Source organism: Antedon bifida, chromosome 8 (assembly GCF_963402885.1).
Source record: "Antedon bifida chromosome 8, ecAntBifi1.1, whole genome shotgun sequence".
Lineage (NCBI taxonomy): Eukaryota > Metazoa > Echinodermata > Crinoidea > Comatulida > Antedonidae > Antedon > Antedon bifida.
In genome coordinates, this window is record NC_136233.1 from 4,608,388 (window position 1) to 4,627,178 (window position 18,791).

Sequence of the window (18,791 nt, forward strand, 5' to 3'; positions counted from 1 at the left end):
AATAAATACATTTATTTTTAGCTATCAACATTCAATAGTACTACTGTGTTTTCTTTAGTGTCTACCCGAATTATTACTTTTTAATTGTAATTTTTTTAAATCCATAATTAAAATTAGTTCAACGATAATGACCACTTGAAAATATTACGTAGAAATCAATGCATTTCGGAATTAAAACGTAGGCTTTTACATTGAGTAATAATGAAATATAAACATTTTAATCAAATAAGAAAATAAACACATAAAGTTGTTAATTACAGTATTGCTATCTCACTGTTGTATCCGACTGTTAACAGGAAATGCCGCAAAATCATGAGCATAAACTATTCCTAAAACCGATGGAATTAATAATAAACAATTTTACTTTGACAGAATCCGTTGTTTGTTAAAAGTCGGACGGAGCTTTTTGATTCGGATGATTGTATTTAGATATAGGATGTTAGATAAGACATTATAGACTGATATCTTAAAACGGAGGAATTAATTAGATAATAATTAATAATTCCTCCATGGTCTTAACAGGGAAAAGTGCATGCTTATTCTTAATTAGTGTATTTCATTATAACTTTTTCTTGTTTTAATTAATTTGTACTACTTAGTTTTGTTTTTTGTATTGTATAATAATGATGGAGTAAGAGCAGTTTTCTGTTTGGGCTCATGCCTATTACATGCTCCTGGCAAGATGAAATGTAAATCGTACTTTTGCCGAATAAATATTATTATTATTATTCAATTAATGTTTTTCAGCGTTTCAACATGTCTGTTTGTGAGACACAATCAACATAGATAAACTTTACTCTTCTAGTAACAAAACCGGGCATAATAAATTCGGAATGATAAATCGGTCCTTTAAATTCTAAAGAAGATAGGTTTTAGAAAGTTATATAGCGCTTTTACAATCAACAGATGGTCCCAAAGCGCTTAAAAATAAAGATGGGAGAAAAAAAGACTCAAATTACAAAGAACAAAAAAGATGGGTTTTTAAAAGGCTTTTGAAAACTTCAAAGAAGGTGCATTTTAAATTGGATTAGGAAGATTGTTCCACAGTTGAGGAGCTGTAACTGCAAAGGCTCGATAATCGGCGACTACGTGGAATAAACAGTGTACAGCCTGTACTAGTAGTCGACCTAAGAGATCTTCATATAATTAAAGTGGAAATATATGGTGGTGATTTGTCATGAAGTGATTTATATGCAATTAACATTAGTAGAATATAATTCATTGTTTAATTTAAGCCAGTGAAGTTTATGTAATTTTATTGATGTAATGTGAATATTGTAATACAGTACACTTACAAATCAGGATCTGCTTGAGAAAGAGCTACTAGGTTAAATCAAAGATGACGTAAATTATAATATAAAGATTGTTTGAAGTTATTAGATTACCAACATTAATGTATAGTCGTCATAGAGCTGATATGCTGATATGGTGTAGTATTCAAAAAAGTTGTGTAGTCTATATCGAGTTATATATGTAGGCATATTTATGCTTATAAATTAAAATTTCATCATGTAAGGATCGGATAAATGTAAGAAGAAATTTTTTTTCTTTTTTTTGGAGAGTTGTACTTTTGTGGAATGACCTTTCTGACTCGATAATGTTTGGGTTAACCACCCATAGAAATTCACACCGTTTGAAAAATATGACATGATGACTTTAAGGAGCTTAATTTTCCAACAGTCCAAATCATTGATGACCACTACGAGGGACAACAAGTAAACTAGTAGCCTAATAGGCCCTAGTTACTTTTAGACCTACTTGAAATTTTCCCAGCTGTGTGTTTAATGATTTAACGCCCTCTATAATGTTTGCGCTTAAGAATATTCCATTTTACTATGGGCCATGTACTGGAATTTAAAAATACCGATTTTTATATTTTTAAACAACGGGGCCTATGCCTAGTCTAGGTTTTAATAGTGAGTTATGTTCCTTTTTGTACGTATACTAAAATTAAAAAAACTAAGAAAGTGCAATCTTCTTTTTGAGAAATTAAGTATTTTGGACGGTTCTATTTTGGTAAACAAAACTGAGATTGGAGCTGAGCACATGTTCATGTGCATCTCGGATCGTCTGCCTTTCATTGGTGTTTGTTGAATTAATTTTATTCTTTGTCAACTAGTGCACTAAACTCCTCTTTATGGTTATTGTAAGCTTGGAAAGGTATATTGTGAAGTGAACCTAATTTGTAGTTGTTTGATATAGGCCTAGCATGATATTTACTAGCCCGGCGGCCTCCCTACTAACTAGCCTACTAACTAGGCCTAGAGCCTAGCCTAGGCCTAGGCTATATAGGCCTATAGTCTAGCCTACTAGGCCTAGGCCTACTTAGTTAGGAGCTAGACTAGAGGCCTAACTAGGCCTCTATCTAGTGTAGTACTACTAGTCTACTACTACTAGGCTAGGCCTAGTAACTAACTAGGCCTAGGAGTTAGGTTACAGGTAGTCTAAGTATTAGTAGGAGGTATAATAGAATAGATAGGCCTAGCCTCTAGCTAGGTAGGATGGATTAGGCCAAGTTGAGCCGCCGCCAGAAAAACCTTATTTTCTATGAAATGCCAAATGCTAACTTTCGCAGGTGCTCGTTTCTTTTTAATAGAAGTTCTATTTATATTAGGGATATATTCAAAAAGGTAATATATAATATATTATAAAATATTTCAATTAATTAAAGAAATAATTATGAAAATCTGACTTATTATTATTTATATAGTTTCTGAAGATCGCCGAAAATGATTATTATTAGCAAAAAACGATGTAAACATGTTGACCCCTTTTAATTACATAAAATCATGTTTTTTAGTAAAATATGTTGTGTATTAACCTCATTCGAAGAATTTCAATACTTTATTAGCCTGAGAGACAACGTGAATTCACATGGTACATTACATGCGAGAAAAATATTATGGAGTGCACTGAATTTTTGACTTGACAGATTAAAAACAATTAAATATTACGTTAAACTACTTTCCTTTGTTGTGTTGTTATGGCGGTTAAACCAACAAAATTGTAGTATGTAGTTATATGTAATTTATTTTTATAACACAATAAACCTAAAGACCATGATGAACTTATGTACTACATACACATAGTACTTACTGTAATCACTAGACTACGTGAAATGTCGTAAAAGACGAACTGGGCGTTTCATAGAAATCAACGGCGGCTCAACTTGTCGGCGGCCCAACCAGTAAAGATAGGCGTAATAATATAAAACGTGACATCATAGACCAGCACTAGTTCCCTTTCGCACACTCCTTTTATTTTAACTCTAACGGAACGAAAATATTGAACATGAACATCATGGAGTATGAAAAATTTGCAAACAGTGTGCGAGAAACACCTTTATTGTCAGACTAATCAATTCTCTCTGTAGTGTTTACCAATTTAAATTTTTCATATGGGAATTAAATTTTGGCCTTAACTGAGTAATGAAAGAATTTAGATATTTATATATTCATTTTTCCCCTCAACAGATAAAGTATCAATATACATAGCAAATACAATACTAACATAGATATTTCATATCATCCATCTGCTTAATATTTCTAGTTTTCTAAATATTAATAATAATATTTTTTGGTTTTTTTTTCAATCTGTTTATATATATCGTATTGTATACATATTTTTTCACATATAACCATTTAAAGACAAACAAAATTATCGCAATAGGATTTATTTTTGCAAAATGTAATTTATGACCTTAAAATAGACTGAAACATCTGAGTGTAAGCATATTTCCTCCATGCAGTTTATTTTCTGTAGTGAGCCCTCTATTAATTACGAAGTTTGATTTGGTATAAATGATGAGATGAGTGGAAAGCATAATATTATGATATACTATTTTGAATCTGAAATGTATGTATCATCAATCTCAATTATAGTAATGTAAAATTCTGTTCAGAATGTAAGATCTATGAAATGTTCCTGTAAGGATCATCAGTAGCTAGAGAAGGGGTGGATGTTAAACTTAAGGGTAGGTGGGAAAAGAATAAAATCATGCACTTTTAGGTACAGATAGAGGGAATAGGAATTGAATCATTGATTTAATATTTGATACATTTTTTTTATGATTACATATGCCAACATCTGAAGTAAAAAAAAAAACGGGAGGTGGTGTTTTTTTTAGGTCAACAGTGTCCTCTATCAATGAGTGGTAAGAAGGAGTGCAGTGTGTGACGTCACAAGCAGTGGTGGCTATGTGAGGGAAATCCCCTTTCCGTTGATTATTATTATTATTAGATGGTCATACAATGGATTAAATATTGTAAATTTGCTTGTGTGTAAGCCTTTTTGTTATATTTTAATGCAGAAAACCACACAAAATTCAGTTATCTTTGTTGTAAACGATAGAATTTAAATTACATTTAATGTACACTGGACCTACGGTTTATAGTCATTATCTAAAAAGACTCGTTCTTCCACCAGAACCATGGAGTGATTGAGTCTCTAACCCTTTCCGATGTTATGGCTATGTAATTACGGTTGCACTGTCTTAACCGCTCAGCCGCTCACTCGCTCTTGCGTATAAGCCGACACTTTCAATTTTCCTTGTGGAAAATTAGCTTAATAGTTACCTTCCTGCTGCATCAAACTTTCTTTCCAAGAAGCCAATCTACAGCTGTCGGCAAGATGTTTTCTTCATTTCTCCTGAAATTACCGTACTGACGCAGGTATAAGCCCACCCTCCTTGAACATGAAATCACGTCAAGTTTGGTGGGTGGGCTTATACCCGAGGATCCAAAAATGCAGATCGTCAAAAACAGCACATGTACTGTGTATTCAATCATGGACATTCCTTCTCTGAAACCACCATGCAAGCGCCCTCACGAGGTGTTGCAACGTGTACGACGTTGCCTAATACATGAGGTGTAGAGTGTCGGAAAATTAAGCTTATAGTTCATGTAATTTATCGTAGAATATCTTATTTAAAACATCATATGAACAAGAATTTATCAAGTATACAATGTTCGTTAGATAGAAATGTACCAAAGAAATTTAATAAGCTTGTTTATGGCAGCCGATACCAAATAGGGGTTTTCCGTTTTGGCGACTTGTGATTCGAGCGTCGTGTGTGAAGCGATCTTCGACCGCGATGGAGTGTAAACAAAACAGGACCGCTAGGCCTCATATGGCCTAGCGTATATTACCCTAGCGTATATTATTAGCCTAGCTTGGTTATGATCAAAGGTAGGTGTGCGGTGTATGGACGTCGCCAAATGCAAAATAATGTATTACGGCACACACTTTAGATCTTTGAATTAATGGGTGGGCTTATACCTGAGTATGAGCTTATACCCGCGTCAGTACGGTAGTGGCACTGAAGTTTATCAAAACTTTAAGATATTCAGCATGATACTATATTTCTACAAATTAATTTATATACATTAGAAGCACTCCATTCTACATGCTTTAAAAAATTGTGTAAAATAAGAGAAATGCCTTATAGGTAAAATAAGAGAAAGAACTTGTGGGTAAAAAAATGAAAGAAAGGCCTTGTGGGTAAAATAAAAGAAAGCTCTTATGGGTAATAACAGAAAGGCCTTATGTTGGTAAAATAAGAGAAAAACCTTAATACACAGTTTTGTTTTTTTTATTAGTTTCCCACAAATAATACATATATTTTCTTAATAAATCTTTAAATATTTAATATTGATTCCAAAATTCCATTTTGTTGGCTCTATTTCTTGCTAATTACTCTCCTTCCCTCCTATCGTAGCTGGTGCCACTAATAAAAGGCCTAGATGCTTTATGTGAATATTACATTATTAGTATGCTACATTTGCATTTAATACATCATTTATATTCATTCAAAAATGATCAATGCCACCTTTGGGATTTTATTATTATTGCCTATTTAAAATATGGTGATGTGAAAACTATTAAAGTGTCATATTAAAATTGTAGTACAATGTTTGAGCCAAGGCAGTGATGTTTATTACTCCAGCATTTGAATTGCACCGGCCGCATTTGAATTGCACCCAAGGTGTTCCTACAGTACTTCCTTTGCCAAAATTGCAAGTTTTCTCTTTTGGTACCCATACATTCAATTCATTGGTTATATGTCCTAATTGCTTGCCAGAAAAAAATGAAAAAACACTGTTGACCATAACCCTCAAACAAGTCTCCTTTAAAAGTTTTGGCCTAGCAATGATGTGGGATCAGCAGTGCTTAACTTACTGTATGACATCCTTTATAACCATTGATACCTACAGTAGCCAACAGGCACATTACATCTAACAGCATAGGCTAGTAAGACTAAACACCATCCATACCCCTCCCCCCAAGTGCTCCATCTCCCCTCCCCATTTTGCGTAAAGATAAAAAAATCTCTCTAAAAAAATCCCGGCTACAGACTTGATTTTTACTCTTCACTATTATTACATTTCTGTTGCATATGGGATTGTGAACTGTAAAATAATGATTGCATTGTACTTTAAATCAACACTTTATATTTGAATCTGATGGCCATTCCAGCATCCTCGCCCAAAGTACTATTAGGATGATGAGCTATTGTACTTTTCTTTCTAGATTTATTATTTCTTGAATCAAATCCTTTTCATAGAATTAGTATAACTGACTGCAATTTCTAAGGTCAATTGTGAATCTACTTGATGAGGGAAAGAGACGCTAGTGGCAGTAAGGATTTAGGTAGGCCATAAAGCGTTATTATAAGTAATCATCATTTCTTTATGAGCTTTTCAATCAAATATAAGGAAGTGAGTTTGAATGCAGATCACTAATGCTAATGTTGAGTAATTAATTAGCCATCAATGTGTAGTAAACATACTGTTATCCATTTTATTCCATTATATTGCATCTACTGCATTAACTATATTTTATTGCTGCAATAATGTAGATTTTAGTTTGTTTCAAAGTTTATGAGGGTTAGGGCAATAACACTAACATCATGTGGGATTTATCTTTTAAAGAAAAACATGCTAAATAATTGCCTTAAACAGGTTAAAGGGTTAACAAACATTATTGCTGAAATGCCCGGCATCAATCCAGTACAGTAGAACCTTCATTTTACGTACGGTACATGACCGAAAGGCGTACGTACAACATGGGATTCATAAAATCCAAGTTGACCTTAAATTGACCCCAAATACGTAGATCGTAGCTAAAAAGGCTGCTATGTTTGCCTACTATACAGCATGCAGGTGGTCACTAGCTAGGCCTTGCCTCTATCAATAAAAACAGTCACTGCTGTAGGGAGAATGCACGTGTGTAGCCTCACACAGCAGAGTTCCTCACACAACAGCCATGGCTTTGTGCGTTGTTGTTAAATTCCGCCCTCATTGTAAGAAAATGATGACGTCATCGGTTATTTTAAGCGTACCTAAAATCAAGGGAATGTAAAACCAGGGTACGTAAAACAGAGGCTCTACTGTATTGGGTGAATTTCCCATTCTTCTGGACATTTTTGGGAGAGCTTTACTACATTACACTGTTATAATATTGTACTGACATAATAGGGAGAATTTGATTTTGTGAAATCATATTGAGGTACTATCTGCATTCATTGACTTTAATTTGGCAATTTCTTGTCAAGTCCTCAGGACCTTGGATTGGATTCTGGATCTTTATTGGTATATGATCGTCGTGTACAAATAAAAAAATTTACAGACGACAATGGATAATTTGCATTAAATCCTAGGTCCAGTCCTAGCCTGTACAAAATAACAACATTTATTTCATCAAAGTAAAATAAAATACTGTACAAAAACTATACAATGATTGATATTAAATGACCTATTTTGATGCTCGTCTTTACACAGCCCCTTTCAAAACTAAACTCAAACATTTACAATCTTATTTTAATGTTTACCTGGACGAGAAACACTAATAATATTAAGATTCCTAACAAAAATGAAAGTTAAGAATATTTTGGTTTTTGTATTGCCTTCTGAGGCCCATTTCCGCTACCAAAAATATTGTATTTAATATACTGTACATTTATTATTATGTTATATTATTATTATATTATAGTTTTATTTTGCCAGCAGATACAGGTGCTGTCATTTGAAGAAAATATAGCTAGATGATACTGATAATATAACCACGGATAATATATAAACAACTAATCTGAAATTTGAAATACCTTGCATTTTAATATGTCTGGCATAAATTTCACGTTTCATAACTTAACCCAACAAATTCATGCTTGTGTAACCATGTGCAAATCCATGCATAATTCATGAGATATAAATTTATACAAGTTGAGTCACACACACTAAACTGTATCGCTTTAGAACCGTACATTCAGATAGAAGTTATTAGAAATCAAGAAACTAGAACAGCGTGATTGGTTAAGAAAGAAGCTTATGAATAATGCATGAAGCAGTGATGAACGTGCTCTTGTATGGGTTTGTCTTGATTACATAGCTTTGTGCATGTGGTACTGTGTTTCTGTATAAAATGATCTCTCTTCACACAAACACAGGAATATTAATATACAGTCGATTACGAGAAGAAGTAGGCCTATATACTTGTGTGACCATCACGCAACAACGTTGAACGATTTCAATTATCGACCAAGGCAACAATACGTGAAGACGCTTGTTTCATTTGCATCATTTTATTATCACAGTGAGTATCTTCAATAGCTATTTAATTTAATTATTATACAGTACTATATTAGTATGGCTATTTCATTGTACCTGACATAAACACAAATTCTGTGTATACTGAGTTACCTGTTGTTGATAGTACATAGGGAAAAACAAGGAAAAGATAACATTGTTAGTTCATCATTAGAGAGTTCCATGCTTTAGATTCGAGATACTCATTGAAACTCTAAAGTCGATATTAGTAGATGCAGCTTATGTCTTCAAGTTTTGCATGCTTTTATCTTTATTCTTGGACACTATTGTTGGGGTTAGGCGTACTGTGTTTGTACAACCTATGAAATGATTTCCTAGCAATTTTCTTGTGTTAATTGAAATACTATTTTTAAAACGTTAAAACACCTGTTGATCTTGGTTTGCTTGATTTTAGACATCACTAGGATCGTTGGATGTGGGTGTGAAAGATTTTTTGGTTATTTAGGTTAGTGCCTCTCAAAACTTTCATGGTAATAATGTCTACACACAGCCAGTAAGAAAATGAGTGGATCGTGAAAATAATGCTAAAGCCCTTCGCAAACTCCAGCAGTGACCTATGTATACCTATACTTTGCATTAAAGATATTCCATGCCTTTTTTTCATAAGCCTAGCTAGTAGTAGGCCAAAATGTCATAAGCCTAACTAGTAGTAGTAGACCCAAATATCCTAAGCCTAACTAGTAGGAATAACTAGTAGTAGTAGGCCCAAATGTCATAAGCCTAACTAGTAGTAGTAGGCCAAAATGTCATAAGCCTAACTAGTAGTAGTAGACCCAAATATCCTAAGCCTAACTAGTAGGAATAACTAGTAGTAGTAGGCCCAAATGTCATAAGCCTAACTAGTAGTAGTAGGCCCAAATGTCCTAGCCTAACTAGTAGGTAGGCCCAAATGTCCTAAGCCTAACTAGTAGTAGTAGGCCCAAATGTCCTAAGCCTAACTAGTAGTAGTAGCTCCAAATGTCCAGCTATGTCTGTTTCTTCAATCAGCAATAACCACATATTTTTTTCATTAATCCTTGCTTTGTTTTACGATTCTACAACACAACAACAAATTAGCTCTCTTCTCTTGCCCTAATATTTCACGGTCTTCTTCGGTATAGTCGAGACTAAACTAAACTCTTAAATGTGCGTGATTGTGAAAGTAAATGGAACGTTATTCAGGCTGAGCTCCAATGAGCATGCACAGATTTCTAGCAGACCGACCGTGTTGTATGAAAAAACGGTGCCTCATAGTCTATCAGTGAAACCTTATAGCTCCATAGTAACAGAAAACATTTCATGTATAATAGCAATTCTGACCGTAATTCCAATTTTGATTTGAAAAGTGAACAATCACTTATTAAGCTCTGTCTACACTATCAAACTACTGTAGTTTGACAAAATGTGTGATGTGCCCAAATATGGGAGTGCCATGCCCAAATAAGTGGTGATATGACATCATCATGTCCATATATGGGCACATCATATTTTTTTGTCACGTAAAGTTTGATAGTGTAGACAGAGCAAAATATTTATTATTATAGAATAATAACACATTATAGTGACCAATCTATAAACTCACGATACTTGTGATTGATTGGATGCTGAGTAATTATAAATCAATTAATTCCCTCAACATTCAACATGCTGTCATAAAAATTTTTAAATTTTCAATTTTATTTTTTGTGTTGATATTCACCAAATTTTCTGTACTGTATCTCTACATTATTATGGGATCATTGTATGCCAGTATCATAGCGAAATTCTGTAATACTGTGTCACATGTACTACATGTGACACTTGTATTATGTTACAATAGGCTTATGGCCTATGATACAGGTGTCAGATGTGATACATATCAGACACGGTATCACAGAAGCTGCATATGATACTGTAAAATGTATAGATAATAGTTTTAATAGAGATGAATACATTTTTCATGTTACAGTGTTTTTATATTTTTTTACCGGTTTAATTTGATTATTAGTAAATGTTATTGTATTTAATTTGAAATGATATATTGATTTGAATTGATTTTTGATTGATTAATATAAGGCTATAGTTTGATATCATCCATTTTGGCTAGTAGTGCTGTACAATAAATTGATTACCAAAATCAATCATATGAAATGCCAAAATATGAATTACCTTTCCTCCCTTGGGACTAAATCTTAAAGCAACTAATTACGCACTGCAGATGCCCAGAAGTTTTGACATCAATCTTCAGGTAACCATTTGTACTCCTGTGCGAGTGTCATAAATGAGTAAATCGAGGGTAAAAGTATAATAAAAAATGAAAAAAATTCAACTTCACATCTTAGCGTACTTCACTGGGAACCAATTGAAATGAAAACTCTAGGCAATTACTGTGGTATGCGTACTCTTTTGATGAGATTTGAATGAGATCATTATTGGTTAATTTTTCTTGAGCAAAATTAGTTAAACCCGTTTCCACAGGAACTTTTTCGGTTAATTTTTATCGGTTAAAGATGTATTGTCCCCCTGATCAAAAAAAATTATTTACACTTTTGTTGTTGACGCCATTTTAATGTCACATAATAGTTATCCACTTTTACTAAAATTGGATCTAAACTAAATTTATTTACATGAAAAAGCTGTAATTTAAAGCAAAAAAATAGTAAAATTGGCTTCCAGCCAATGGATTTTTGGTTCAATTTATTATATCATTTTATAAGTGAAACATTTTTTTTTTTTCTACAGAAGTAATTAATTTGATTAAAACTACAAAATTAATTTTCATTTTTCATGATTTTGGGGGACAATATATCTTTTTGGTTGCAGAAACACAGCTTAAACACTGCTTTGATACTTGACTAGTGTTGTTGAGACTTGCCTGGATATTACTAATCTAGGATCATTAACTTTATCAAGGCAAGTCTAAAGGGAGACAACAACAAGTCTATAAATACTACTGTTGAAATTCAAATACTGTTTTAAATAAAGATTTAAGATTGATTTTTTTCATAAATTCTATAAATAAATTTTTAACAAATTTGGAACATTTTTAAGTTGACAAATATATGTTTTATCTCTATTCTTTTTATTAGAACTCATCAAAAGCAAATATCAAATTATAGATTAGATTTTTTATTTAGAGCTTCTATGACAGAACCCGTCGAAGAGGATTGACCTTGAAAAATAAGATATTTTCTGATAAAATACCCTACTGAGTGTGCCCATAAGGATTTTCATCTTTGAAAAAGTGACTAAAACTACTCTTAAACGGCTAATATCGTCAGAGCTTCGTGCGCATGGCCCTCTGTTGGGAAAATTCTGGCACCACCAATGTGTCAGAGAATGAAAAGAATATTTACTTTGCAAAAATAAATCTTTATATACCTTTTGATTTTACTTTTTTTATATATAAATTATTTTAAAAAAAATATCTACTAGAATCTACTATCCCTAGAATATTCTGTTACTGTTAATGGTATGGTTCCATTGTCTTTAGGACGACAAAATGAATAGTTTTCGATCACAATTTTGATGACAAGAAATGATACTAAAAAGTTACTTTATCAAATTTGTAAAGCAATATCCATTTAATGTATTTTATTATTGTTACTGATTAGTACAGCTTTACATTGCAATTTAATGTGGTTTTGATTGGGTGACGCAATTTGAGTGCGGATGGCTTTTGTATTCATTCGGTGAAGATGAAATGTTGTATTTTCACCTTATTAAATATTTGTAAGCATCAACAATTTGTATAATAATTGTATCTGGTTTGGTCGTGATGCAGTTTTAGTGATAAGATAAATTATCACTTTTTAAAAAATTTATTTGAACCATATTTAATGAGGGTGATCCATCTAGCAATTGGTGATCATTTGGGACCCTCAGAACAGATACAATACACAAAATACAACAAAAGCAGAAAAGTTAAAGAAAAACAAAAACCTATAAATAAAATTAATTACATGAGAATTAAAAATCTGAATAAGAAAATTTGGAATATAGAAAATAACTAATATGTTAAATTAAGCAAAAATATATAATATATATAAATATTTAGATCTAATATTTTACAATTTAAAGTCTGGAAAAGGATTACATAGTTTGGAGAAAAGTCATAAGTCTAGTTTTGAAACCTAAACCAAGATTTGAACCCAGCGCTCTAGAAAGGCATGTTTACCACTACAGGGCTACAGTAAGAGTATTAGCAATGGAAGATAAATGAAAGTCAGCAATCTTCATTTGCCTAAGGTATAAGGTGGATAGAATGTCAAAGCCATTCATCTATGTCTTATGTATCCCTTGCCAATGTGAAAAAGATTATTTAATTCTGTATTTCCAATTATTTCTCCGTAAGGGATAAGAATATCAAATCCATCCATTTTGTGTCTAATACATCCTGTTTCAAAGATTATTTTTACCATTTTAATTCTTGCCCCTAGGGGTATTAATGGCAGGGAAAATTATGTTGCAATGTACTCACTGAGAGTACAAAATTGTATAATATATTTAACTGGGGATAATAATAAATAAATGTATTAATTTAACAAAATGATACAATGGTGGTTAATTGTCTATTGTAACAATGAATTTTAACAAAATAATTGAAATTAGGATGGTATGGTTTCATAATGATTATTGTACCAATGTATTACATGGCTGTGGTGCGTCTATTGTAATGAGTATGACTTCAACAAAGTAATAATATAACTAAATAATAATAACATTGACATGCCACAGTTGTACTTATCTGTCATAGAGGATTTAAATGTTAGTACCTTCAAGATGTTTTGTTTTGTTTGAGAGTATGTTGAAAAGTTGCATAATACATTTGTGTTTGAGAATATATATATATGTGTTTTGCCTTAGGTATTCATCTTGACGGCCATTCTAATTCATTAAGAATGGTTTAATGTTTTAAGCTTTTAAGATCAAGATCAGACAGATTAGCCAAGCTAAGTAGATCAAGGACTCGCAAAATAGTCGGTTAGGCCATTGGTACTTTTAATAAATACAAATCAGCATTCTGTATTTTTAAAATAATACTCCTCTCTTTTTATATATATTTAAATTTTTAAACTGCAAAGTAGATTCTTAGTTAGGAGTGACGATACTTAATGTCATTACATGTTTGGTCCAGCCATGTTGCATTGAAAAGCTGGTTCTCGTCAGATCACCGAAGTTAAGTAACGGTTGCGTTTTGGATGGGAGACCGTGTGGGAATCAACGCGGGTGATGTATATACCACCAGGGAGTGATGGTGTAATGGTAATATCAGACTAGCATGTGATAGACATGGGTTCGAGGTTATCTGTACCATACTGATTACATCCTTAGGCAAGATGCTTTATGTTTATTGCCTTGTCCTGCAGATGGGATGTAAAGCTGTTGGTCCTGTGTACGTTAAAGAACTTTGTACACTATTAAAAAAAGAGTAGGGATTGTCTCCCGGTATGCTGATTTGATAGGCGCTGCACACTGCTGGCTGACGTGGATCCATGGAGGGCCTCAGAATTTCCTCAGTTTCCAGTTAAGCTTGAGGACTAGAATATAATACAAAACATTTTTAACATGTAACAGTCTGGTGCAACCTTTGAGGTACGAAGGACCAGCATTTTGCCATAATTTTAAGCTGCTTCTAAATCTGAACGCCGTTCCCACTGGTTTACTCTTTTAACTCAAAATCACATTGCCTGACTCTTTATAATATAAATAAATAAATAAAAAAACAAACGCTTTAAAAATAGTCCAATTCCATACATGATTAACTCTCTTGATTAATGTCTGCTCCTCTGATCAGCCTTGACATTTTACTTGATTTTTTTTTTAGATAGAAAATTAATTTTTCTCTTGTAATTTGTATATTAAATAGTATTTTTATATTTTGTAATCCTTAAATTTATATTTTTTATACCTTTAAATATTTTGTAAACTAAAAACGTTGTTTTCACTGCCATAATATAAAGTAATAATGAATTTATTATTACCTGCGTACTCTAGGTAAGATTTTTGACCAATTATCTACTGTATAAGTATTGAATGTGTCGAATGTAGCAAGAGATGCAAGAGGGTGTGTGATTGGTCTTCCACTGGAGGTGTTGCTCGTTCTATCATTTCTGGCATCTTTTTTCATAGGGTCTGTTTCTGCTGCCAAATAAATACTGTATATTTTACAGTCGAAAAAATGTACCATTAAAATATACTGTATTTTCCCACCAAATTTATGGATCAAATATGATATTTATTTATAAATTTACGCTGTCAATCGAAAGGCAGTTTTGGTAAAAAAATTAACATGGCCACCAAGGATAGTAATTGTAGCAGAAAGGTATAAAATATACTATAGCGTATATAATTTATATAATATTTTATACCATATTGTTTATACCGTATTCTGAGGATATGCAGGGGAAATAGTTATGATCTTTGACATTAAACTTTAATGGCATCGTGTTCAGTAGAGAAACACGCCCAAATTGCTTCTTATATTTATCTTGTGATCAACTATTATTATACCTAATGCCAAACAATATTGATTTATATCTGGATGTGAACTTGTATTAAACACTGTATCAGAATATAAGGTTTCACAATTTATACTGGATGCATCTAAAGGCAAGGTATCTATGTCATCTTAATACATCAACTTAACAATTAGTAAGAAAAACAAATGACAAGACAAGATAAGATAAGATAGTTTCCTTTTCCTCAAGTAAAAATATACAATAAGGAATTTCACTTCCATTTGCACAATTGAATAATAAGCATATTTATCATGTTTTTCTATAATATAATAAAACAAAATAATAATATTATCCATGTAAAATATTTTTTTTTTTAAATAAATAAAATGTGCCAATTGGAAGCCAATAGAGAAGTTTATTATAAATTGTAGGGTTGATGAAACTACAACAGATGACATGGTTAGAAGGGCACTCTCTGTCTAAAGTATAATTCCCCTACATATCATTTCCCCTGATATTTTATTTTGTGTTTTTTTTGTTATTAGTGCTGAGTTTGATTAGGCTAATTGCACTACAACTTTGTGAATTTTTATATATCCAGCCTTACACTATCATACAGTTTAGTAATAACAAATGATAAAAACCTAGACTCTAGATAGAGATATAATGTAATGATCTTTTATTTACAGAATGTAATTAAAAATTATTAAATGTGGGACATCTCTATCTTACAATTTATGATATAGTTAATTATTCAATAATGGTATACATATGTAATTCATAGATATTAAATATTAAATCATAAATCTCCCATCAGCAAAGTCTAAATGTCATCATTGAATGCATTTCTTGCACAATACACCTGCAGTAGTGCTTTTAGAATCTGACAAGCAAATGTAATACACTCCTAGAATTGACATACATACTGTATACCGTAGCCAACACATTCATTATGTCATTATACAACTACAAAAAATATATATGTACTACAGGATTTTATTCAAAGAAAATGGTAAAACTAATGTAGAAATGCTTTAAAATAACATTTCCTAATATAAACTTTGCTTAAAAATTGTCTTGTGTTTACCTATGTTTATAGCATTTTCTGTCGTGTTTATTTTCTTATAACATTTCTTAGTGTTCAATGAAATTGAGTTGTATGATATATGTTGGTGATTTATTGCTCAACAATAAGTAAAATATATGAATAAACAATGCAAAGTGTGCCACACAATCAATATACTTTGAATTTACCCATCAAAATTTGCCAAATTCCAGTAATAATACCAGCTATTGGTTAAATCCTACATCCATCGTGCTGCAGTGGAAAAAGTTTTTAAAAAAATGTTAATGTCAAATATGGTTATTATATCGAATACAAAATGTTGTAGCAATATTCTTGATGATTAATTCGTTTTTGTATGATGAATGTTCGGCTTTACTGAAACTGAAAATTTTGTTCTCGGCTGAATAGATTTTTTAGACTTTTCCCAATATGTTTTAAGGAAGATTAAGTGTGAGTGATTTTTTTACTATGAAAAATGTCCGTTCCAACATGAAATTTGGTTTTCATGATGGTCCATATATTTGATTATGGTAAATTGTTTTTTATTTTGGTTGTTATTATTGGTTGTGTCTCAAAATCAAGACATTTAACAATAGTACAGAAAACAATTTTTTTCAAACGTCGATCCCTGTTAAATTACTGTACCGATTTTAACTGAGCAGCGGTTGAATTCACAATTTTTTTAACATAGTACTTTTTGTCTTTATCGTGAGATTCCAAATTAAAGTCATATATTTTCAAAGCTCTCATCCTCAAATCGTGAGCGAGGCCAGGTAATTCACAACTACATTTGCATTATGCATGTTCCTGATTGTTCTGGTATTGATCAACTGTATCAGACAGAATAATGGTAAACAGTCAATGTAGGAGGCGGTGCTCCGAGCGATTATTTACTTTCTGACTGAGGATGCTAATTGATCGTTGTTATTTAGCGTGCGCATAATCATTATCTAAAGATTTTAACTTTTTTTGGTTGGCAGTATGAGTTTTGTCTTGTCTTGCATGTAGTTGCCATTTTAAAAGTAAGGCCACGACAGCGTATGTGTCCTGTAAATTCACCATAGTTCACTTGTCTTTGACATCATCTTTTTCTTTCACTGTAAACAGTGCAGCAACTCTTACAGCGCTTCTTGTGTTATCCGGTGTACTATACAAGCTTCCATCTATCTATCACTTTTGGCGCTATGTTTTATCTTAAATAAATCGCAGTCTCTTTGGTTAAGCAACTGAGTGCAATTATTCAAGCACTGTTGGAGCCAATGAACAAAAGTGAAAAGATTTTAAAGGAAAGGAACAACCTAATATTTTACCTAACTATTATAAAAGTAACCCTACCAACTTAATATTCAGAACAATTTATGTTTAAATCGGATTTGTAGTTTTCTAGTAAAGAGGATTTTAAAGCTGTTTTCAAGACATTTGAAAATCGCCATCTTGTGCTCATGGCAGCCTGTTTGTGACGTCAGATACGGCCGACGAACATTTTAAGATTCGCGGTTGCATTCGGCGCTTCTATTGGCTAAGCGAATCCGCTAATATGATTGGCTAATAACGCGACATGCGGTCATGCAGGACGGCGATGACACGGTATGAGCATGCGCTGACTTGGTAAACAAACCTTCGATCGATCTTTTCTTCTGCAAGTCAATTCGTAAATCTTTCAGCTATTGTTAATCTATTGTTACTTTTATTGCCTAGCTGTTTCAAACGGGATTTGGTAGGGGAATTAACTGACAAACCTTCCAAACGGAGGCTGTTGGTTGACGATGCAGTGTCTACTTTATTTTTGTTCAACACGAGTTCTAGGCCTAGTGTAAGGCATACAGTACAGATACACTGGCCGCAAGTACACCATTCTTCGACGGCTTGTTATGCTCGAGAATGTTCTTTTTTCCTCATCAGCACGATGCAAAACTAACTCTCTTTCTATATATTCTGGTTCCAAATTTTCTGAATTATAAAAACTCCAAGCCATATTCCGAAAATATTTAGTATGTTAGGCTATTTAATTGATTTTATTTATGGTTACATCCCGCACTTCCATATTGAAATACTGTACTAAGACGATGGACGCTTGGATTTGCTTGAATGCGTCCACCTAATCTGACGTCACATAATTGCTCTTAACCTGTCAAAATGGCGCTGTTCAATTTCCGATATGTTGTCGTTTAAAAGTCTATTTTTAAACTAAATTGCTTACTATTGTACCTTGAACCATTGTAATCATGTTTTTATTACATTTATCTATAAGCACAGTGGCACATTTAGCCCAGGGTGTTCCTTTCCTTTAAATCATGCAATTTGGATTTTTGCAATTAGATTCACTATAGGAATATGTGCCATATATTAGCACTCAGCTTATTTTAATATCCATTAATTTATATTCATTATTCAATAAATAATATTAATTTATATGATAATGTAATTGCTCAGCTCTTTTTGAATGCAATCTAGAGGACCCAAGGACTGAGTGTAAAGCTCTGTCTACACTATCAAACTTTATGTGACAAAAAATGTGCCTATATATGGACATGATGATGTCATATCACTACCATATTTGAGCATATCACTACCATGTTTGGGCACATCACACTTTTTGTGTCAAACTAGTTTGATAGTGTAGGCAGAGCTTTAGTCATGGTGATCCATCACACCTGCCTAGAAGGCACACTGCCTATAATATTACCCAACATTTCTTATTCT

The 18,791-nt window shown here is 32.5% G+C and overlaps 1 protein-coding gene across 3 annotated transcripts in view; it reads left to right on the top strand.

Annotated features, from left to right (window-relative positions):
* Positions 1-2,107: 2,107 nt before the first annotated feature.
* Positions 2,108-18,791, top strand: part of LOC144850840 (WD repeat-containing protein 89-like) — a 66,965-nt gene continuing 50,281 nt past the window's right edge. Inside the window, exon 1 of one of the 3 annotated variants that reach the window (XM_078708313.1) lies at positions 2,108-2,160. In XM_078708313.1, coding sequence (XP_078564439.1) covers positions 2,138-2,160 — 23 coding nt within the window. In that variant the 5' untranslated portion in view covers positions 2,108-2,137. Of the gene's footprint in view, positions 2,161-8,317; positions 8,590-18,791 lie in introns of those variants that run through there. The other 2 variants (XM_078708315.1, XM_078708314.1) reach the window with 2 other exon arrangements.